The sequence below is a fragment of the Grammomys surdaster genome, unplaced genomic scaffold, assembly GCF_004785775.1.
Source record: "Grammomys surdaster isolate TR1022 unplaced genomic scaffold, NIH_TR_1.0 225, whole genome shotgun sequence".
Taxonomy (NCBI): Eukaryota; Metazoa; Chordata; class Mammalia; order Rodentia; family Muridae; genus Grammomys; species Grammomys surdaster.
Window position 1 is genome coordinate 8,475,297 of NW_021604670.1, and position 23,727 is coordinate 8,499,023.

Consider the following 23,727-nt stretch of genomic DNA (forward strand, 5'->3'; position numbering starts at 1 on the left):
ACAAGAATAACTTGGGCAGGAATAAAAGTATCCCCAGGACAAAAAGGGCTAGCATGCTCAAGCTATATGCCATTCTTGAAGCTTGACTAAAATGGAAATACTGACCTCAGGCCATGGGTAATTTTATCAGCAGCATCTGCCACATCAATGCTCAGCAGAGCAGCATTCTTTAAATTCATAAGCCTACTATGCAAAGTTAAAACATCCAGAGAGGTGTTAGAATTATGCCAAATACCCTGCAAATGTCTTTAAACTTTTTTGTAATTATAATGACTATCATTGTAAATTTTAGAAGTAACACAATTCCAATGGTATTTGGCATGACACTTGAGATATCTCCTCATTTTTTATTTTATAAAGATATTGTTTTAAAGTTCTATGGGCCCCTGCCACAGTCCCTTGTCCTTGAGGATTATAAAGAATCCCAGTAATATGAGTAATATTAAATTATTGACAAAAAGTCTCAAATACTCAACTGCAATAGCCACTTCCATTATCTGTTTTTTATTGCATAATTTATCTACATTTCAGATGTTATCCCCTTTCCCCATTCCCCCCACCCCAGAAACCCCTTATCCCATTCCTCCCTCCTCCTGCTTCTATGAGGGTGTGCCCCCACCCATCTACCCACGCTGCCTCCCTGCCCTCGAATTCCCCCACACTGGGCCTTCATACGACCAAGGTCCTCCTCTCCCACTGATGCCCAACAAGGCCATCCTCCACTACATATACAGCTGGAGCCATGGGTGCCTCCATGTATGTTTTGTTCTTCTATGCATACCCCACTGTGATGCTAATTAGACTCACCACAGGACCAAAAACAGTGGAGCAAGTGACTATGGACTACAATCTCTAAAGCTGTGAGCCAAAATGTATTCTTCATTAAAAAAAAAAAAATGAGATCTTGGCACCTATAGAGGTTTACTGGAAACAGGACTTCTGAAATGCAGAAAGAACTGAAATGCATCTATCTTGAGATGCAAGGCCATTTTTGCTGGCATAAGCAAAGTCACTGGAACTAGAGAGAATGTACGGCTCTTTCTAAAACTGAACATGTTTATGTCTGAGATGAAACTGAACTCTATTCAGGGAAGAGATGTGCTAATGTGTATAACGCAAAAACAACCCAGAGACTCCTGGAGGCAAACCAGACAAAGCCAGAATAACCTGGGAAAGGTAACTCCAGCTCACAGAAACAATGGCATGGTCTGAACTAAATTCTGCAGCAATCTTCCCCTTGGACACAGAGTCCATGATATACCCTTCCTGGACTTAAACTAACAAAATGTAAGTAAGTAAGTAAGTGTGGGTTTGGGCTTTTGTAAAAAGGAAAAGAATTGCGTTTGGTCCTGGCTTGGTGTCTCACACTTTTCATCCCAATACTAGGGAGGAAGAAACCTACAGATCTCTCTGCACTTGAGGCCAGCCTGGTCTACATACTGAGTTCCAGGACAGCTAAGGTTACACAGACTCCATCGCAAAACAACAGCAACAGTGACACCAGCAGTACCCACTCCCATCCCCCAAAGCTCCCAAAACAGACATCAACCCTTCTAAAAAAAAGAGTTTCTCTTCACTCAGTTGTTTTGTCACAGTGATAACAGGGAATCTATAATAACAGATTTTATTTTTGTTGCATCTTAAAAAAAAACCCACTATTTATCTGAAACTACCTATGCCAATCTAGTGATCTACATCACAGTCCCACTCTGCCATTACCCCTGTACAGAGATCTCCCATGCTGGCCATGTGGGTCATGGGTGTCAAAGCTGGGTGGGACTATTAATTACATCTGTCCCTTGGCGGCTTGTACTTCTCCTTATTACTTTATGATGCTATGGAGAGTTGAGCTTTATCTATTACTTTACATTCCATTAGATTAGATGTGGTTTTCTTGGGTAGCTATGGATTTTAAATTTTTGTAGTATCTCCCTTTCCCTGTTAGGTGACAGTGTTTGGGAACCTCAGGATTGTCTAGTGCTTCTGATTGCTAAAATGAAATGATGCTTTTCAGCTGTGTGCTTGTCAAGAGCCAGCAGGTGAGGCAGGTGGGGGCAAGCACAGTCCTAATTGCGGATTAATGGCTCCCTAGTTCCTCCAGCTATTGCCCAAGCCCCATATCTACTTAGCAGGCCTTCAAGGGGAAAGACAGAGGCCCTTCTGAGCATAAATGCTAGAGGTGGAAGGGGGGCAGGAGTGTTTTCTTTGGCAGAGCAGACTCTAACTTTGCGAACGGCTTTCTGAGCAGGTGCTTGGCTCCTCCTCATATTGGAGGTGCAAGAGGAGCCTAGGAGCCCATGAACCTTCTAGAACATGTGTATTGCATTCTGGAAAAGGTATCAGAGCAAAATGGTGAGTTGGGCTTTTCTTTCCATTCAAGTCCTGAGACCCAAGTGCCCAGAGTCCTTGACGCTGGATCTTTAGCCACTGACTTGAGACATCTTGATGTCTTTTCCCTGACAAGAGTGGCTACAAACCCAGCTCCAGTTTTTCTGACGGATCCATGGATTTCCTACTCCTCTGCTTGCATCTGTATTAGCTGCCTTGCTTCCTTCTGCTACCTGCTTGGGCCAGCATTGCATCTTCAATGACAAAGAAAGGTGTAATTACTTCATCTTTCTCCAAATCTCCATCCACTCCATTATAGGACCATAAATGGGAGGGGTGGGCGTGGAAGCCCACAAGTATTAAGCAGGCAAATAGTGACTTGAGACTTAGAGGCACACAACATGCCTGAAAAATGTCTAAAATCTGACTTGTGTGCCAATGGATGACTTATAAACCAAGGAATGGAATTTTTCTTTGGACTATGGGTCCTCTTGGGTTTAAAGAAGAAGGAAAAAAAACCACTTTATTTTACAGTTTCTAAGAACAGCTCAGTGCTTACTGTTAGATTAGAGTTCTTTTTTTGTGTGTGTGAAAACTGCAGCATTTTCTACAGTCCAGGTAACTTATTTAGAAACTTTTAGCTGTTCAAAACCAAGCAGAAACCTAGAAACCAGCAGTCTGTAAGGTGAACAATTCACCCTTGACATGGATTCCAGGTGCTGCCACTCAGCCTACACAGTGCATCTGCTGCCTTGGCTGTCACTCTGAACTCTGCTCTGCCACCTGTTCTTCCCAAAGACTGCATGCCCAGGCACAAGGGCCTTGAGGCTTCATGGTATGAATAAGGGAACCCTTGGGGTGAAGTTGTTATGTGCAGATTTGCTTCTCTGCAGCCTAAAAGTTGTGAATCCCATTGTGGGGAGGTTGCCATATTGATCTTATCAGGGACGTGTGGGATCCTAACATCCTTCAGGAACTTTTGTCAGTGTGCCTACATTCTGCTCAGGAGTTTCTCAGCCCACCTGAGGTTTTTGGGTTATTAGCCCTTTAACCACAGAGGAGTCTGAGGGGTTACAGCTAGAGAGAGACAAATTTATAACAAGGAACGATAGCTGATAACTTGGCAGTGAGACTAGAGACCAAAAATATTTTAAAAGGTGGAAATCAAAAGTATAACAGTTCAGGAATTATGACCCTGATGCAATAAAGAGAAGTCTGTATATGTGTGCACATATTTTATTAAGTCTGGGAAACATATACTATGGTTTGTGCTTATGACCCCAATTTAGGAAAATGACTAAAAAATTACACACATACATTTTTTAAAGGCTGGAAAAATGCATCAACAGTGTTGAATAAATGAATTCCCATTTGTCTCGTTTATCCTGAGTAACAAGGGAACGGGGATTTGCAGTATTTTAATATTAGGTTAACAGACAGGTAATGTGTATTAGCCTTTCTTAAGGTGTTTTCTTGTGGACTGTAGGCCCCATGATACGGTCTTTCCAAAGCAGTTCATTAGACATGTGTGGGGAGTGCTTTCTGTGTATCCTCCTGATGCAGATCCACAATGCGTGTTTATATTGTGAAGTCTCTGGGATGCTCTAGAGTAAAGAAGCCTTGTTTAACTTAGTATAACCCATAGTAGGAATTAGCATGCCTGTAATAAGTGCTCAAGGAAAAACAATTAATTGGTTCAGGCAACTATATCATTTAAGACTTCACTGTTGGCTGTAGGTGTAGTTGGAGAGAGGGGCTCCGTCAATGCGATGAGGTCTTGCTCTCTGTTGGCTTTATTTTTTTCCCTGTTGCTTCCTAAGGCAGGCCTGGACAGTGTGAGCATTTCTAGCAATTCTAAGCTTACAGTGTCCTCTCACCTCGCTAGCCCAGAGGTTCCAGTAAAGATCCTGGAGTGGAATCTCTTGCTGGCTTTAAGTCTCATGTTGATTCCCAAGTTGATTGTCATGGCAATAGAAAAATTGCCTATTGTCCAGGCCTAAACTGGGGTCCACCCCTGCACGGAGGAGTATGTGTGGGGTCACTCCATGTGAACCACGTGAATAACAGAAGGCTGGAGGTGGGGTGAGCTCTCGAGGGAGGACTGAAATGTAGTTTCCAGGGAAGGGAGGGATGAATGCTGAGCAGACAGAAACATCATTTTTAAACTCCGACAATAAGTCCTTTTTATTGTGTAAAACCTATTGGAACACACATCAAGAAATACTGCCAAGTACTCTTCATAAATTTTTTTTTCAAGTAAGTTTGGAAGACAATAAAATACACATGCCACACAAACATGTGGTGCAGTCTTCTTTGATGATCCGGGGACCTCACTGGACTCTGCAGGGCCTTAGGGTCTTCCCTGAATGTTGAAACATCCTGGCTGGTGACTACTTAGATTGTGGCTTCTTGATAAATGGGAGGTTAGGTACAGCCAGAGTGCAGGCTGAAGGGAGCCTGGGAAAGTTTATGATGGGCCATGGGCTTGTGTGTGTCCTGTGTAAAACCCTGTGGACTACTGTAGAAACACAGTCTGTGCCATCTCCTTTAGACCACACTGCACCCTTGCCAAGCAGGCAGCAGAGGCCCATAGAGCGACTTGGCAAGTTCCTCACAGGGTCGCTCAGGAGATTAGATTAATTAACTGTATATAAGGTGAACCTGTGGGATAGAGAAGCACTTTTCGATGGTCTTTTGGAAGAGAGATGGAAAGGCCATTTAGATTGGGAGTAAAGAAGGAGTTTGGGATGAGTTAAAGGAATGTAGTTTATAGATAGGTTACTTTGAGTATGGAAGCTCTGTGTGTGTGTGTGTATGTGTGTGTGTGTGTGTGTGTGTGCATGCATTCGTGCTTGAAAGCGCCTGCTCTACTACAACTTGTAGGGGTCAGCATTCAAATTTGTTTTGACATATAATGTATATATATATACACCTGACAGGGGAGGGGAAGAAGGGCAGGGAGGAGAGAGACAGAGAAAAAGAAGAGACAAAGGCAGAAAGAGAGATAAGACAGAGACACAGATTAAAGTGTTGATTAGATTACAATAGGGCTATGTTACACTTTACACAGTGTCCACTTTGGAAATGCAAGAAAGGAAGGTATTTGAAGGAAATATAAAACAACTGCCCTTCTTGTTCCCAGTCATTTGGGGAGGAGCTGTCATGATTACCTCGAGAAAGTGCCACCTCCCTTCAGGCAGGAATCTGACTTTAGGCTAGAACAAAGAAGTAATTTCAGGCAGGAATCTAAATCTTAGGCTAGAACAAGGAAGTAGGCTTCAGACATGAAATTGACTTTTCATTAAGACAGTGAAGTTGGCTCAGATATTTTGGTCATCCTGCTAAGCCCTTAAAAATAGTGATCACAGGAGTGTTCACAGAACTTTGTTTATTGCCTTGCTTGTTCTTTGATTATTTGTGTTTATTCTCTTGCTTGTTTCTTGACTATTTGCATCTATTGTATTGCTAGTTACTCAACCTAGAACTGACCTTAATACTTGCATGTAATTAAAATGGTATAAAAGAAAAAAGGAGGAGGAGGGATGGGGGAGGGGGTGGGGGGGAATGGGGAGAGGGGATGACACCTGAAATGTAAATAAGTAAAATATCCAATAAAAAAATAAAAGAAAATGCCACCTCTTAGGACCCTCCCTGTGGTAGCACTGAAGTTTGAAGGGGCTCGTTCTAGCCGAAGCATCTAGAACCTTAGTGTATTTGTGCCAGAACGGTCATGTTACTGTGTTCTTTCCAAGCCTAAAAGCACAACCCTTTTTTACCTGTGGATAATTAATGAAGATTGTATAACGAAAGGGCTGTTTAGCTTTATAACAATATCTGAAATGCTTAAAATGCTTACTTCTGGAGATGAATTATGGCGAAGTCTTGTACATGTTGGGGAACTACCTCCAGGACATCCACTTAATTCCTTTCCATAAGCATGAATCTATACTGGGTTTCTACAGAGAGAATAACAGTTCTGTCTTAAGTTGACATGTGTTGTAGGAGAGCAGAGTGAGTTTAAAGGGTGAACATTATAGTCAGGTGAACTTGGCAAAGACTCCGTCAAGGAGGAGAATATGGTAGGCTTAGCATGCTGGAGGCTGTGGGAAGAAGCCCTGGAGCCTTCCCCAGAGCTTGGCAGACTTCTCATTTGAAATAGGATGAACTAACATTTATTGTGGGTTGTGTCACTCCAGGTGGACTGGGCACTCTCTGAACCCAGAGATTGGGTGCCCAGCTCTATGATCATGGGTCCAGCGTTAATGGCTTTAATAAAAAAGTTCAAAAGCAAGGAAAGATGTGTGTGATGGGACATGGGGCTGGGGAGTCAGGAAAGAGGAAATGAGTGAGAAGTGTAGAGACTCATCAGGCAGAGAAAAGGCAGAGTGAGAATACCTGGGAGCAGATGAAGTCTTGGGTTGTCTTCCATGCCTGCTGCATGAGGGGCAAAGCGGACCCTCACTGTGCAAATGAATGGGAGAGTTGGTTATGGGGTCTTGCTTTTAGGTGAGTATCTTTCCACTCAAGTAGGGAGGAGCCTGTGTAAGTGGAAAAATTCAGGGTGGGAATCCTTGGAGCTGGCTTCTGCCATTTGCCTTTGCATTATGACCTACTTATCTACAGCCACAGGACAGGATTTATACAGATGATAGATGGAAAAACTTTATCTCCCTTCTGTGGCTTCAGCTAAGTCATTTATTGACCTTTCAACTGTTTCCTAAAGAACAACTGTAGTGGGATTGAGGGGTAGAAAGTCAAGGCATGACACACCTCTTGACCTTGACCATTAAACATTGTATGGAGTTGCTTACCTGGTAACAAAGTCATTCACAGCTTGTCTACTATCCTTCATGGGATTTGTAGAAAGGTCAACCCTGGATAACATGAAGTCCCAGAGGAGAAGGTGATTTCCCAGAATATTTTCTGGTCTGAATGCTGACTGCGTGATCTCTGAGGCTTTGAGTACTCCATTTAAACAAATATTATTTACGTTCAGCAAGAGAACCATTCCCCATTGTCTGCCTTTTCTAGCTCACATAAAACTGTACATTTAACTTCTGTTTACATATATATAAACCATATCGTTAGGAGTAGCCTGGGAAATGCTTGGTTGGAGATGAATTTTGCCCTTTGAAAACACAGGAGTGAGTGACAACTGTATATTGTCTTATCAGAGGCGTGACATCGTGCGGTTGATTGGGACCAGGTGTCTCACAGAAGCCATCTGAGTAAAACTATAAACTTCTGGTTGACAAGCAGGGTGACAACCCAGCTCTTTTTAGCAAAAGATTGGTTGCCAACATCTGCCTTCAGTGTAGGGTCATTGACAAAGAAACAAAAACTTGGGGTGCTCTGAGGAAGAAGCTAAGGGAGGCCAAGGACAACAGTTTGTGACAAACTTTATGACATGTTGATCTAGATTAAACCTATTAGAGCATCTCTAAGTGGGCAAGAGTGGTGGGTGGGAGGGAGCAGACGAAAACTTGGGTCATGTTTGGTCAAATTCTTGTTACATTTAATTCTTTACTGTTTACTTCAAGGCTGTAGCAACACTGGTCATTTCCTAATTGGCAGTTCGAGACTTGGGAAGATCACCTTCTCTGATTTAACTTATATCCAATGTATTCTGAGTCTGAATCATGAAGTCTTTAGCTCAGCTAGCTCACTGAATGAAATGAGGTATGAGAGAGATGAAAGCATTTGTTTTGCTTTCTAAGTCAGCTGTTTATAGGCTAGTTCACCAAACAGGATTCTTTCATTGTTTTTAACAGTGCTCTCTACACAACCATTTTCTTGTCCTTTGTGGAGGACTCTGACTACTTTAGGGAACCTCACAGATTACTGAGATATAACATGTCTGGAATTAGCTGAGAATAATTAAGTTGGATTATTCCCTTCCAGCTTATTTGCAGCATGAAGAGATGGGCTGTAGGGAAAAATGTGAGATGTCCCTTATTTTCGCTTATACTGTACTTGCATATTTGCTTATGAGTACTTTCCCATGTTTTATGGTAACTTCAGAGGAAACAGTAGTGCTGGGTACATTTGTGTATGTTGACTTCAGAGCAGGATTTACACTGAGGTTCTAAGATAACATTTGCTCTGGGAAATATTTCTCAGTGCTTGTTGGGACTTTTCTTGGGTCTGACTTGGCTAAATGCTTTGATCTGTTTTTTTTTTCTTTCCCTTCTAAGACACAGAGCTCAGAACTTGATCACTAATGTCCCTCTTGTTTATTCTGCTGGGCAACACTAAGCGTTGAAAGAAAGGCTGGCTTCCTTCTCAGTTCAAACTGGAAACACAGAGGTGACAGTGGGGAATAACACAAAGTAGCCTCAACTGTCTTTCATCTCCTTGCCATTCCAGGGTTAGTTTGGATGATGATGATGATAAAAACAATTATCCTCAGTGAGTCCTTCAGCACGTGCAGCACCTGATAATTCTTGAACCTGAATGAATTAGCATTTTTAAACATCCTGCATCCTATGTGGTGTGCTGCCTTTATAGATGGTGAGGCTGAAGTGTGAATGAGTTTTGGTGACATTTAACTGTTCTCATCCTATGTCCCACATTATTTCTGGGCTCCTTTAGTTTGCTTTAGTTGCTTATAAGGACCAGCAAGGACTTTAGAATGACGAGTAATAACTCTAAGATGGTTACTGGTCAAGTTTATCCTGTATTTTTATCAGGCATTTATCCTGTAGTCTATGGCATCTTGGCAGAAATCTCTTCTGTTTTCTTATTGGGATCTGTGTCTGAAGCTGGAGACTTTTCTGCACATTATATTTGAGGCCTCCCTGTCACTTGAGTCTTCTTGGGTTTTCCCTTTGACATCTTTGACTTCTCTCCACAGTGTTGCTGTAGGACATTGGTTGCTGGTGATTATTTATAGATGTATTTATGAATCTATCTATATCTATCTATATCTATCTATCTATCTATCTATCTATCTATCTATCTATCTATCTGAGCAAAACCTAATAATAGGAGAATGAAGAAGAGCTCTCAAATGTATTGTTAGCACCACTCAATAGGAATGGACATGTTGGGGTAAGTTTCTAGAAAGCAGTCTAGAGTTCAGCTTTGAGGGTACTGTATGTGTTGTGGGTGGGGATTTTGGGGGCCAGTTCTGGGCCTCTCTCACAATGGTCTTGCATAGACAACATCCAGGCCTGGGGACATAGTGCCCTTTGACTAGACCTATCTACAAAGAACTTTACAAGTGTGCTTGTGCTTTTCTGCACACCGCACAGAGGCTCTATTGCTATAAAAATCTGTTAAAAATAGGGATGCAGGAGTCTGAGCCCTGTAAACCAAAATAGTTGACTTTGGGACAGGAGAAGACAACAGCTCTCATGATGGTGTGTACAATGTGGCATAACTGTTATCTACTAGTAACCTCAAAGCAGTGGGAAATGATGGTTTGTGTGTGTGTGTATGTGTGTGTGTGTATGTGTGTCCTTCAAGGTGGCTGTATGCACATGAGAATAATTGCAGGGTTGCATGAAGATCAAATGTAGTGATCCATGAAGCTTAGTCTCCACTCAAAATTCCATCACATGGCTGCCTTCTCCTGTGCACACCTGCTGGCTAGAAGCTACAATGGAGTCTTAATCTATCCTGAGACACTGTCCCTTGCTTTTCTTCTGGAAGGTACTCGTGGCTTTTTTCTAATCTATATAGGGCTGTCAATGAGAGGACTGGTCCTTTTGTTAGACAGTACTCAGCCAGAATGTGCACACATCTGTTGCTGCCTTCCTCCAAGTTTGTTTACTGAGCTGACCTTTCTGAGCGTGGATCCCCAGCTTCCCAGGGAAAGGCTGAAAACTGCAATTCCTCCATTTCAGGAAGATACTTATAACTGGTTGAGAACCAACCAATTAGTAAACATAGATTTTCTTTACCCTTTGCAAAACGTATGAAGAGAATGAGTTTCACAGAGACGCTGACACCATGATTTAAATAAATAAGCTGTATTATCTGTACAAAAAATATAAATACAGTTTTGTGTTTTAGAGGAGGAAGTGTCTCCTTCCACATTATCCAGCAGCCCCGATAATTTGTGGTACTGCTGAGTCACAATTCACAGAACAAATATTAAATGTACATTCATGTCATGCAAGGAAGCACACTGCTTTCCACTCCAAACCTAAGCTCTCCAACTTGTTCTGAAAGGCACTTCCAACCTCCCATTCTGATGGTGGCACAGCTGGAAGATGCCTGCTTTTTAGAAAATTCAAACACTGACCACCAATTTTTAATAGCTACTGAACTAATCAACTGTATTAGTATTACAGAATTTGTGTTCATTTCATGTATAACTAGTGTCACAAATGAATCGGCCTTATTGCCCTCTCCCAATCCCACATTAGCTTTTACAAGGTACTCTGTACACAGTGGATCAGGGTTAAACATCTGTTTTGTTTCTTTTAAAATTAGGGAGAATACAATTATTGCCACAGAGTTTTTAGAAACACAGCTGCAGGAAGTTAATAAAATCCCCCAAAGAGTTGTTTTTCTGGATGACAATGTACAATTACTAATATTGCACTTTTTAATACAAGAAATCCTAATAAATATTCACAAAAGATATACATAGAAACACTCTCTTTAATTTTAAATAAACATTACACTGACTTTTAATAACACAATTTCTTAGAGCCTATTTTTGTGATGAGGAAGAGGCCTACCCTAATTGTCCATAGCACACCTAAGACGACACAGATTAACATCGTCTTCCAAACTTAAACTTACAGGCTGGCTGGGAAATGCAGCCCTGATGTCACTGGTGGCCCTGGGGTGACAGCATTTGGTGAGTGTGTTTGTGAGGGGCAGCTTCTCTGATGGCTACTGGGCTCTGCCTGCCTCATCTGCTAAACTAAGGCTGCTCAAGAAGGAAGCAAATATTACTGTCGAAGCTTCTCTGCAGATTGAGGATTTGCCAAGGGCTTCTGCTTTAGCCATAGCCGTAGCTGATGCGTGTTGCTGAATTGTGTGTGCTGCTTAGCCCGCTGAGTGGTTCATTCACCTAGTCTGGTGTGCTAATTACCATAGTATTTGTATAGTCTGAGGATGGTTACAAAGCTTTCGAGGGCTGTCTTGTGAGTCTTTAGCTATCTTCTGGCTTTGCCATAGCACCTTATCATGTTCCCTACTCCCAGCCTGCTGTATAAGATGTACAGCAGCTCTTCTGTGGTTCAGAAGGGCTCCCAGGCCTAATGTGTGATGGCTGGGAGAGGAAGGCACACTGAGGGCGTGCACGACCCCTCTGTCTCTCCCGCTCTCTGGCTAGCTCTGTGGCAAAGGTTCCCATACCCTATAGATGTTCGCCAGCAAACTGGTTGCTTAATGAATCCTTTGTGAGCAATGATTCTAGTCCCTGGCCCAACAAGGGGCAGCAAGTCATTCAGATGGAAAATTAGGAGTACTCATGCTCAAATGCCCTTGGCCTACTGCAGCAGTTAGTTCAGGGCTAGTGACCCTTGACTTCGGTAAGGAGATGCCAGGGGCAGCCTTACTACACAGCCAGACCTGAATCCCTTGTTGGGTTTTCCACAGCTGCAGATAGAAGAGCGAGTAAGAGACACTTGTATAATCGCACGAGAGCACACCTTCTGTTATGCAGCTTGGGTGCCCTGAGAGGACTCTGAATATCCTTCCCCACCTCTGTTGAACCTACAGGACTGTGCACATGTACCAGGGTACAGATTTGTCATATGGGTCTCATGTGGCTGCTTGAAAAAAAAATCTATTCTGCCGGCAAGCTCCTCCCACTGAGGAGCACACGCAAGCTTCCCTTCCCTCCCTCTTCCCAGCCTCTGTCTTCTCCATAGCTGTATGCCTTCTGCCTATTTTGCTTGTCTCTTTTGGCATAACCCACCTGTGCACAGCTCAGATCTCTTCTTGGTTTCTTACCCTGCCACCAGAAGAACTGGATTCTAACCTGGTTTCTCCTCTAGTATGCTGCTCCCTTGTTCTAACCACCAGGGAACAAAGGAATGGCACTCCTGGTTGGCTGGTGCCTGTATCTATGTGTTATAAACTCCTTGCTGTCCCTATAGTTATGTATTGCTCTTCCTGTGTCTCTGCAGACCCCGATTGGGAAGGAACAAGCTCTGCAAGGGAGCTGCTGTCTGCCTGGCCTGCTCTGCAACCCTCCTTTAGACATCTCTTTTAATGTTCTCAACACTTGCTTCCAGCTAACTGAGTAAGAAAACACGCCAAGGTCCCCAGGAGCATGGGTGCAGGTGGACATGGGTGTGTAGGGAGGGGCAAATAAATAAATAAAAGGGAGAAAGCATAAGTCATGTCCAAGGTGGTTGTATGAGTCCTCTGTGTGGCCAGGGTAGAGTTCATCCCTGTGCCCTGTCTTCATGCTTTGCCACACGTTCCACAGCAGCGAGATCGGAACTGGCCGAGCTGGCAGAGTTTCAACTGTCTCACCTTCTCGCAGTACCTGGTGGTGTCTCTGCACTCAGCTGGGAAAGCAGGAGGGAAGGAGGGGGACAGAAAGGAGATATGAAACAGAGGCTCATGGATGCAGCTGCTGCTGAACAGCCTAGGCACTCGGCAAGCTGCCTGTGGGGTCTACCCCAGCCAGGGCTCTCCAGCCCCTCTGGACAGCCTTGCTTCCCTCTGGCAGCGAGTGCTTAGCCCTTTGCCATTTCCTCCCCACCAGCCTGCAGCTGTCTGGCTGATTGATGATTGACAGGGGTGGGAGCTATCTCAGGTCCTTCTTTGCGTCCTTCTGATAGCTGCTTCTACTTCAGGCTGGTAGATTTAATCTCCTTCCTTTTGGGATAATCTCATCTCCCTGCTTGCTTTTTTCCCCCCATGGGCTTTTGTGTTTTTAGTGAGAGATGTTCTCAGAAGGACAGAATTCTGTTCCTTGTGAGAGAGCAAGCAAGGACTTGGTTGAAGGTCCATATCCTCAGGTGCTTGCTTGGACCTCTCCCTGCACAGCTTTCCTTTCTTTATCCAGGCCGCCTGTTCTTCAGCACACCAGGCCTTCCAGACACTGTGGCATTTCAGTTCTTAACCACTGGTGCAGCCTGTAGCTGCTAAGCTTTGCAACTCCTTGCACTGCAAGCCAGTACTTTCTGAACATGCCAACCATCTGATAGGAACACCAGCACTTCACCAGCGTATAGATCATACATCTCCCAGTGTGTCAGAAGGGATGGGCCATGTGCCTACAGGCTTTCTGCCTCAGTGTGGGAAATTGACTGCCCAGTGAAGTTTAGTGAGGGGGGAAAACATTAGACTCTTATTTTAAATTACCTATACCTTTTGTGGGGAAATATCTCCCACTTGGATTTTGGGTGCTAAGGAGAAGAGACTAGATCCCTACCTGACTAGAATACAAATACTGGTATGGTGCTGAGAGGCTCCAGACCTGAGGGAGGAGCGAATGGATGACTGTCAGAACCCAGGGGCACAGTCTCCTGTTCCTTTCCAGTGGATGTACATGGGCTGGGGAGGAGGGGGGTCAGCAGGTCCTTGTTTGGTGGGAAGCAGAACAGTGATGGGTGCAGAGTTGGCTGAGAGGCTGGCATTCTGCATGCTTCTTCAAGGTTAACAGTGCTCTGTCTTTAGTAGCCTGGTCTCTGTGAACCATTGTTTAGTCTTCCCCTGTGGGCACCAGCCAGGTAGACTGCAGGTGTGTTGGAGGCCAATTTATCCAGCCCTTGGCTCTTTTAGGGCTCAGGACGAAGACAGTGGAAGCCCTTGGGACACATCCTGGCATCTTTTGTGGTCTGAACATGTGGTCTGAACATATCCTTGCACACACCCGTGTACCCCACCTAAAATGTTCAATTCTGGCCCGTGCTCACAATCCTTAGGGAACTTGATCCAGTGCCCTGTGTTCAGGCTCAGTCCCAGGGATTGCCCTCTGTACCCGATGACCTGTGGGGAATTTGCAGAATGTTCTTTGGGATTGGAACGTACTGTTTTCACACGGAGTGATGTTGCAGCGTTGCCAGTTGGCGGGTCGGGGCCCCCAGGAACACAGGTGCTCAGGCACAGCCTTGTTGGTGCGCACGTGAACACACTCCACCCTCCGGGACTGGAAGCCGTAGTTGCCACAGGTTGCTGTGCACAGGGTCCAGAGGCTGACCCTCCAGTGTACACTGCAGGCCTCTGACCAGCAGTTTTGGGTGCTCACAGGCCTGTAGGAGGATAATGAGAAAGGTAGTTTCTCTGTGGGAACCAGATTTGAAAACAAACTACAAACCCAGAGATGTAGGTAGGTAAGTTGAGGTCGCAACCTCTGCTCTGTTAAAGAATGAATGGGCATGGACCTTAAGGAGGCCACTGTCCTGAGCATGCATCTGCTCTTTTCTACAATCCTTCATGACCCGAGAACAAGCTCTACTCATCATGGAGACTAGCAAAGGTGGAACTTGGAGTCTCATCTTGGGCTAAGAGGTAGAGGTAAGGGGCCATCTTCCTAAGGGATCATCTACAAGAAAGTATACTAGGGGCCAGTAGTAGACAGGCACAAGTTGAGACCTAGGGACGAAAGTTTTCATATTGGCCTAACTTCTAGAGACAGGACGGCAAGATGAACTTGAGCTCTTGTAGTCCGGTGTTCATGGTGGAGGTACCTCTTGCTCACATAGAGATGAGTGTGAATCTCTTGTGGAGTCAGACCTCCTTTATGAAGAACACTTATGTGTACTTCATCCCTGAGAGAAGAAATCCCAAGAAAAGCTCACTGTTTGCAAGAGGTGGGCAGGGTAGGTGAGCTCTTGTGTAAGATTGGAGGAGCAACAACATTCTTGCATCAAGGTCTCTTTGCATTGTTGATATTGGGGCTGTGTAGAGGAGGACAAAGGTTTTGTCTTACCTGGGGAGGGCACTGCACTGCTCTGATGGTAAGGTGATGCCATCCCGGGTCTGGCAGAAGACCTGTCTGTGCTGCACAGCGAGGCGAGGGCCTATGCAAGGCCCATTGCACTGGGAGGGGGAAAGGAGATGTATAGCATGTTATCTATGTCCAAGGGGGGATGTTGCAAAGCTTAGCACTCCCTTAGGCACATACTAAGTATATACTTGTGTCTTAGAGGGCAGGATCATTGAGTAGGGTTTCTCATTAGACCTGTAGATCTTTGTCTTCTTTGGATCAAATAACAGACACTCACTGGCTTGCGCTTTATGTCACAATGGGACAGTTAACTGTCCTATAGTCTGTGGGCATGTGCTAGGGAATGGCCAGGAGAAGTGTAGCATTGACCAGAGAAGGCTGACCCAGATTAACCTGTGAAAATATTTTGTCATGTGCTGGGAATGTGATGGTAAGCTTCAGAGATGAAGACCTCTCAATACCATAGCTAGTAACATTGATCTATTTAAGTACTTAGAAATAACTTTTGTTTTTTGTAAAGTACAGCAAATGTAAGGCAATGTAAGTAAAAAAAAAAAAAGAATACTGCCGTGAGTCCTCAGAAAGTAAATATAGAGTCGACTTGTGCATGGTGCTACCACCTTAGAAGGAACCTGGTCTTGGGTTAACACAGTTGACCATTTCAACATCTGTTACTGTATTTGGCTAAGAGACTGCAAGAAAAACAGACACACACCAAGTAACTCAGCAGCCTGCTTCCACCCACTCCTGTCCAGATGCAACTGATGCCAAGGTTAAAAAGTCACTGTGCCTTTTTTCTTTATAGCTTTGTAATTATAATACAAAGAGCACTGCTCCAAACCTCTGGGGTGTGCTGCTTCAGGCTTCCGAGTATGCAGCTATGTTGTGTATGTGTTTACAGGGCCTGTACATGTCCAGATTTAAGAGACATTTTCTACTTAGGGTTACAAAGGCTTTTGTCTATTTCTTCTCTGGCCAATGGTAGATGGGTTTTCATTTGCTTTAAATTTTAGGAAGTTCTTGGATGGTTATATATTTTAAACAATAAGCATTCTACTAAGTATATACTTGTATCTCATCTTGGTTTGATTTGTATCCTCCTGTCTACTAAAAAGTATTTAATATATTTTTATCAGATAACTTTTCACTTGGATAAAGTCTCCCCCATTTTTTTCTATCTTTTTCCTTTAATGTAAATTGTTTTATAAGTTTTTTGTGTGTGCCCCTTGCTCAGTTAGGGGTTTTAATTATTTTCTCTCTTACGAAGTTCACTGCACTCACTCAAATGATGTCTTCTTATAAAACCAAACTTTGATTAGTTCAATTTATTAACCACAATTATGTGTTGTTGATTTTAAGTAAATTATTCTGTCTTATATTATTACTCAGCCATACACACACACACACACACACACACACACACACACATATGGTCACCTGTTGCTCAATGATGGTCACCTGTTGCTCAATGATGGAAGCACATTTTGATTTTCTTTTTGGTAAGTGATTTTATTGTTATGTAAACATCAAACTAAAACCAAGATGGCTATGACATTATCACATCATATCATGCAATGATGAGATAAATATGTGTATATGTGTGTCTGTGTGTTCATTGTATCCATTCAGGAGGCCGGCCAAGGAGATCCCTGGAACTGGAGTTGAAGATGTTTTTGGGCCACCATATGTAGATGCTGGGAGCTGACTCCCTCTGCAATGAGCACTCTCAACCATGGAGCCATCTCTCAGACACAGGTCATGTGATCTTATGGGACCACTACTGTATATATTGGCTAGTCATTGGGTGGGGCATCTTTAATCAACACATGATGGTATTGTTTAGGTGTGTAGAGTAGAACTTTTATTCTTAGGGCATGCAGTAATTGTTTTTCATTTTTTATTATTTAACTTTTTGGCAATTTCATAGATGTATATAATAAGTTCTGGTCACACTTCTCCCTCCACCCTCTCCTTTGTTTTGCATTCTTTTTTAAACTTTTAAGGAACCGACACTGTTCTCTACAGTAGCTAAACTATATTTTATTTCCTATGACCACTCAAAAGAAAATCAATTTTTTATCTTCACTAAATTTTTCTCCCAGTGCAGAGGATCAAATGCAGGCCTTGTGGTACTTGGTGAGTGCTCTACTGTACCCTAGCCAACACCAAACTCCCTATTTATTTGATAAAGTCCTCCTTATGAGTATAAAATAACAATACATGTGGGATTATTTATTTTCCTTCTTCTCCTCCTCCTCTTCCTCCTGACAGGATTTCTCTGTGTAACCCTGTCTGTCTCGGAAGTCACTTTGTAGAGTAGGCTTTCTTGAACTCAGAGATCCATCTGCCTCTGCCTCCTAAGTGCTGGGACTAAAGGTATGCATCACCACCTCCCAGCTCTTTAATTTTGAGAAAGCATTTTTCTATTTTGTAGCTCAGTATGGACTTGAACCTTTGAGAGTTGGTTGGCATACTGGATAGTATCTCGTTGGTAAACAAAACCCTTAATTTTGATGTATTTTTGTTGTCTGGTGTGGTTTGAATAGATTTTGAGTTTTTATGTTTGAAATTATTAACTATTAACATTTGAAACTCGAAGTTTCATATGTTAATAGTATTTGGAGGGCTTGCAAAGCACTGGGGGAGATAAGGCTGGGTGAGGTGTGGCTTTGTAAGACTTGAGCCCGCATGCTTGCTTTCACACTGTGTGGTGCCTGACATGCAGAAAGGCTTGTGATATAGGCATATATTTTACCATCTAGGCACCACTCTTTGCTTGGTAACTTCACAGTTTCTAGAACTATAAGAAATACATATATTTTCTTTATAACTTATCCATATGTGGAATTTTGTTACAGTAACAAAAGTGAACTGTCATATCTAAGAAATTATTGGCAAGTTTGATGTCTTGTTTTCTTCTAGGAATTTTATTTTTAAATGAAATTTATATGGTGTAAGGAACTAGCTTTGTTTTTAACATTATTCAACATCAAATGTTGAGAAATGATTCTTTCCCTACTAAAATGGTCTTGGCACTCTGTTGAAATCTTTTTCTCATATATGTGAAAGCTTATTGCCAGTTTATAAAAAAGCTCTCAAATGAGTATTATATTGCATGCTGAACAGAAATGTGTAGATAGCTAAAATTCCAAGTTTAAATTTTCTGTTTGCCCCAAAATATCTAGGACTATACATGGCCAGTCAGAAAACTTGCTGCTAATTAGTGCTGTCCCAGACAAACCAAGAATAGCCAGACTCATGCTCTGTTGTTGGGCAACACCTGGACATCAGTCTGTTGGTATCTCTTACACCCATGATGGATCCCCAGTGTTTGTTGAACACAAATTTTGGGAATCAATATACAAGGTTATTAGTCCATATAAACACCTCTACACCTGATTCTTGTGTGTGTGAACAACAGTGAAAAATTGTAGAGGCTGGCTGCAGGCCAGATGACTATTAGTATCTAACATAGGTCTATACCAGGAAAGAGGTTCTGATAGGTGCATAGTCTCATCTGGACTAGACAAAGTACAACTATTCCCACACTCCCCTTGACTTCCTTCCTCTCCTAGAATCTTTTGGGTTGGTCTCCTTTTAAAATCACAACTAAAAATAATACTTCTCAGAGCATAAAGTTAATATAATGCCTCCACTATATCTAAAGGAGGCGCCATCTGCAGATTCTAGTCAAATGAGGACCACTCTGTTGATCTTGGTGATAGCTGCTAACGTTATGTTTTACGTTTAAATTACTGTGCTTAAGAGATAATAAAACAAAAATACTCTAACCTGTAAACCTCACTTGCCCAAGGATAGATAATGTCCCAGAATGCTGGGAGCTGTTCTTGTAATTTCCTTGTCTTGTATAATTTTAATGAATCTGTTGTTCACGGGAACTAACAAACCATGTTTTGTTTTTTCTTCTTTAAACAAGCTTGCTTGCCTATAATGGCACATCAACAGGATGTATGCTTGACTGCAGGTGGGTGGGGATGTGTGCTCAGTTATATATAGGCAAGAAGTACATCAGGATGTGTCTTGCCCTTGATTGCACAAAGGAAGTAAATATTCAGCCTTGTGAGGTTTGCCTTATAAGCCCCTGACTAATGTATTTTGGAACTTCACCTTGGGAATCTCAAGTATCAAGTTTAGACCTGGGGCCAGTATCCAAATAAAGCTGCTTCTTTGCTTAAAACTTATTCATGAACAGACTAGTAAATTCCCGAACAACTCCAAACCCCTCACAATCTCATTTGGGATTTTCCATGCTAGCATCTAGACAGGGGACTTGGGGAAGGAGGCCTCGGTTTCAAGGTGGTTCATCTAGGCTTCAGCTTTTCCTGGTTTGGAATGATGGTTTTCTACCCTAAGTTGCAAATCAGAACCACAAGGACAGTTTCTAAAACTTGCAGTGTAGTTGACTTAGACCTTTGGGAGGTACAGCCTGGACATCAGTTGTTTTAAAAGTTTTCCCCTGTGAACTTTTTGTTCCATGGAACTGATTGAGAACCCTGGACCAGAGCATCAGTGCAGTCTCTAGAAGGTTGTCCTCTGAAGTTTCCAAAACTATCCCCAACACAGTTATAGGAGGTGGTCTTGGGGAATGTTGGTCTGAAGGTAGTGTTCGGGGTCACAATATCGGAAAAACAACCAGCCTGAGGAGTGTGCTAATGCCTCCGAATAGCCTATACCCATTAGGACAGGGATGCAGGAGTGACAATGGGAGGGGTTAGCGAAAGATGCGGAGATGGATTTCTCTTCCCATGGTGGCAAGGTTTTTATCTGATGATTTCCCCTCAAAAACAAAACAAAACAAAACAAAACAAAACAAAACAAAACAAAGCAAAGCAAAACAAAGCAAAACAACCAGCCTACCAAACAAAACCTTCTGTCTCCTTACCTGGCCCCAGCTGGAGAAAGCCCATTCTACACACAGCTGCTGATTGCAGGCCTGGGTGTCCACAGGCCGTTTGGCCAGTTGGGTGCACATGTCATTGGACACTGGGGTAGAAATACCAGAAGCTTTCAACTTCTGACAGGTCACCCTGCGGGTCTGAACACCTCCACCGCAACTCCGGGTACAGGCGGACCAGGATGTCACCATCCATCTGAGGAGAAGGAGCATGAGAGCAACTGCAGATGGTAAGGCTGAGGGGAGGGGGATGAATCTTGCTTTACCCAAGATTTACTCAGAAAAGTGGAAAGCATCCAGACAGTGTCACTAGAACCTATGAATGTTAACTTGCTTGCTTGTGAGATAAAGTCTCATACTGAAACACAGTGTGGCTTTGAACTTGTGATGCTCCTGCCTTGAGTACTGGAGTTATAGGCATATACCATAGTTAGGATTTTGAGATGAGATTATTTGAATAGACCCTTACATACCCATAGCAGATAGAGATGCATATTAGGGAGGGGTAGCAGTATGACCAGGGAACAGGAGCTGTAGTTTTAGGTTGCCACAAAGCAGGCACTTTTAGACTGGCAAGGAGCAAATTTACTCAGTCTTCATAAAGGGCATGTGGCTCTGTGGATGCCTTGATTTCTGGCTTTCAAAATGGAGTTTTATCATGCCATTCGGACAAATTTTTTCTTGCAGCCTCAGGAGATTGATAAAATGTGGACATTGAGAAGAAAATAACATTTTGAGGGTTGTTTGCTTTAAGTTGTCCCAAACAAGTGTAGTTGCAGATAGAAAGCTTTTAGTTAGTAACACACTGCAGGGAGTCAGGGCAGGACACTTTCCTAGGAAAGCCAGATCCAAAGCCTGTTACCTCTTGCCATGGGAGATTATCTGAGTTTCACTGAGGTCAAGGTTTTATCTGGAAATTCTCTGATCACTTTAACCCTTGATCCAATGTCTATGCTTCATCTTTCAGAAACAAAGATCGACCTAGATTTTTCAGGTAAATCCTATTAGTCAGTTAGTATAGACATCACCTATCTTGGAGGGTTATATGTATAATATAAATATGCTCTTTTAACTATCATTTAAGTCCCTAGAAGTAAACTTGACCAAGACTATGACAAATGGGCTTTTCTCATAAAGGCATTCTATAATCTGGGGACACTGTGAGGCCCTTAGTAACCATGCAGGAGCCCTCTTCTGTACGAGTAAACATAATTCTCAGAGTGAGCAGCATTCAGAGGCATGGCACTTTTCAGCCAATTTTATATAATCTAGGAATGTGTCATTTGTCTGGTTGCCTGGAGTTTGGGACTAGAACTGTAAAGCAGACAGAACAGCCACCCGATTTAATACAGACTTTGGAAGATGCTCAGAGCAATGCCTATGTGCCCAGAGGATGCTAACGTGGCCCTCAAGTCAAATGGAAGCACAGGTACTTCCCTGGCAAGTGTGGTCACATTTGATTTTTGAAAGAAGTGTGTGGAGGGAAGAACAGTTTCCTTCCTGCAGCAGGATCTGCAAATGACTTAGTTTGTGACAGTTTCTGTACTCCGTGGCCTGGAGAAGGATTACTTTATGTGGATTTCTAGATTAAGGAAACATTGTGTTTAGGAAGCAGAGGCAAGGTGTTTTAAAGTCTCTGGAAGTGTTGAAACCAAAGATGAGCCGGCCATTACTATTTCAGTTGCTGAAGTAAATTAGGCTGATTAACTCTGACCATCACCAAATCAAATCACAGAGTTCCTGGCACATAAAAGATCTCTTCTTCATTTCATGCAGCTTGGCAAGGGCAGTCTTCCAGAACCTTCTGTCCCTGGTGAATGTCAGGCCTGCGTTTCAATCAACTTTGATTTCTAAATATACATTTCAGTGATGTTTTCAGGAGCTGAGGTGGGGGTTTTGAGAAAGGAGAGCTATGGGCCACGTTACTGTTCAGGAAGGGTATAAAAGGACATTAATCATTCCTGTGGAAACCTTCCCGTCAGCAAGTCAAACTGCTGATATTAATGAGTGTGTTTCATATTTCATGGAGTCTCTCCTAGTCTCAGCTGCTCCCTGTGACTCAGCTGGCAAAACACAAAGCAGTTGCCTGCACAGTATAGGAAAGTCCTACAGATAGGTCATAAAGGGGCATTTCAGATCCTAGCCAAGTCTCCCAGGGTGCAGAGCGCCATGCTGGTGCCAACTCCAAACCCATCCATTATCCTTTAGCTACTGGCTGAAGACTGGGGGATATGAGCTCAGTGGGACTCGTGGCTTCTTGAATCGGAGTTATGTGTGAGAGGAAGAGATGGTGGGTGTCAGTGTAGCCTAAATATGGATCTCAAATGCAGAGACTATACACCTAAAGTTAAGGCAGCTAAGGAAAAATGCAGATGTATTCCAACTTTAGTGATCTGTGAAAAGGTAAGTTTTTCTAACTAAACCTGAGTACTAACTGGCAGAAGTATTTAGTTAGACAGAAAGAGAAAACTTGGGGTATAGCCCAGTAGCCCTTTCTTTCAACATCTCAATACAAAATGTTTTAAACAACCCAGAGTCAGGTTACTATTGTGGCCTCTGGCCTCACCCTGGGAAGTTCTTTCTTTCTTTCTTTCTTTCTTTCTTTCTTTCTTTCTTTCTTTCTTTCTTTCTATATTTAAATGTTATTGTCCTTCCCAGTTTCCCCTCTATAAACCCCCATCCCATTCCCCTTAACCCCTGCTTCTATGAGGGAGCTCCCCCACTCACTCCCAACTCACTGCCCTAGAATTCCCTAATACCGGGGCATTGAGCCTCCACAGGACCAAGGGGAATTTCTTTACTGATCAGACTCTCAGGACTTAAGTCCAGGTAGCCATCAGCTGGCTGAGTGCTGAGGAGATAAAGCAGGGCTGAGAGCTGAGGCCCACTCTGAGGATATTTCCAGTGTGGTGGACACGTGCCTATGGATAGGAACAGCTCCTGGAATTCCATCTCTTCCTGCGTGGCACTAGATGATGAGCTAGAGGCAGGGCCAGTGGTTGGGGGTAGGAAGGCTGTACTTACCGAGAAGGACAGTCTCTCCGGTTGCAGGCCACAGGCTGCACAGCGGGCCGAGGCTTTCCTGCACAGTGCTCAGAGTCAACCTCTGTGTTGTTCAGTAAACACCTGAGGCGCGGCTGATGAACACCTCTGTTACCACAAGATGCTGAGCAGGTCGCCAGTCTATCCACAGACCACCAGTAATCTGTCACAGGGGGGAAGAGGAGACGGTGTTACTGCCTATGCCAGTCCTTCTGGGCATGGGGAAGGTAGACTGGGAGTGAGACAGAAGAGAGAGCTGAGAGGTGCTATTGTAGAAAGAAGCCATCTGCCTGGGGGTTAGGGTAGCCACATTCCAACAAACTTGGGCAAGGCCAATGGACTGCAGGAGCCTCAGTCAACTCATCTAGAAAATGAACACAGTGTCTGTCACTTCATCCTGAGCAACGGGAAAAAGGACTCAGCTCTGTAAGTACCCAGCCCACAGTATTTAATCAACATCCATAATACTTACTATTTTTAAACATACTTGCTCAAGTACTTTTCTAATTTTGGTTCACTAGACAGTAACTTTATTTTTCTATAGAGAGGTATACATATACCAAAGTACTTAACC

The 23,727-nt window shown here is 43.2% G+C and overlaps 1 protein-coding gene across 2 annotated transcripts in view; it reads right to left on the reverse strand.

The window, feature by feature from the left end:
* Positions 1-10,285: 10,285 nt before the first annotated feature.
* The window catches only part of Adamtsl1 (ADAMTS like 1), a 359,587-nt gene continuing 346,145 nt past the window's right edge, over positions 10,286-23,727 (reverse strand). For both annotated transcript variants that reach the window (XM_028773326.1, XM_028773328.1), the window contains 5 exons: positions 23,136-23,316; positions 20,100-20,307; positions 15,179-15,288; positions 14,278-14,498; positions 10,286-12,806 (listed from right to left, as the gene is read on the reverse strand). In XM_028773326.1, the coding sequence (XP_028629159.1) occupies positions 12,700-12,806; positions 14,278-14,498; positions 15,179-15,288; positions 20,100-20,307; positions 23,136-23,316 (827 nt within the window). In that variant the 3' untranslated portion in view covers positions 10,286-12,699. The remainder of the gene's footprint in view (positions 12,807-14,277; positions 14,499-15,178; positions 15,289-20,099; positions 20,308-23,135; positions 23,317-23,727) is intronic.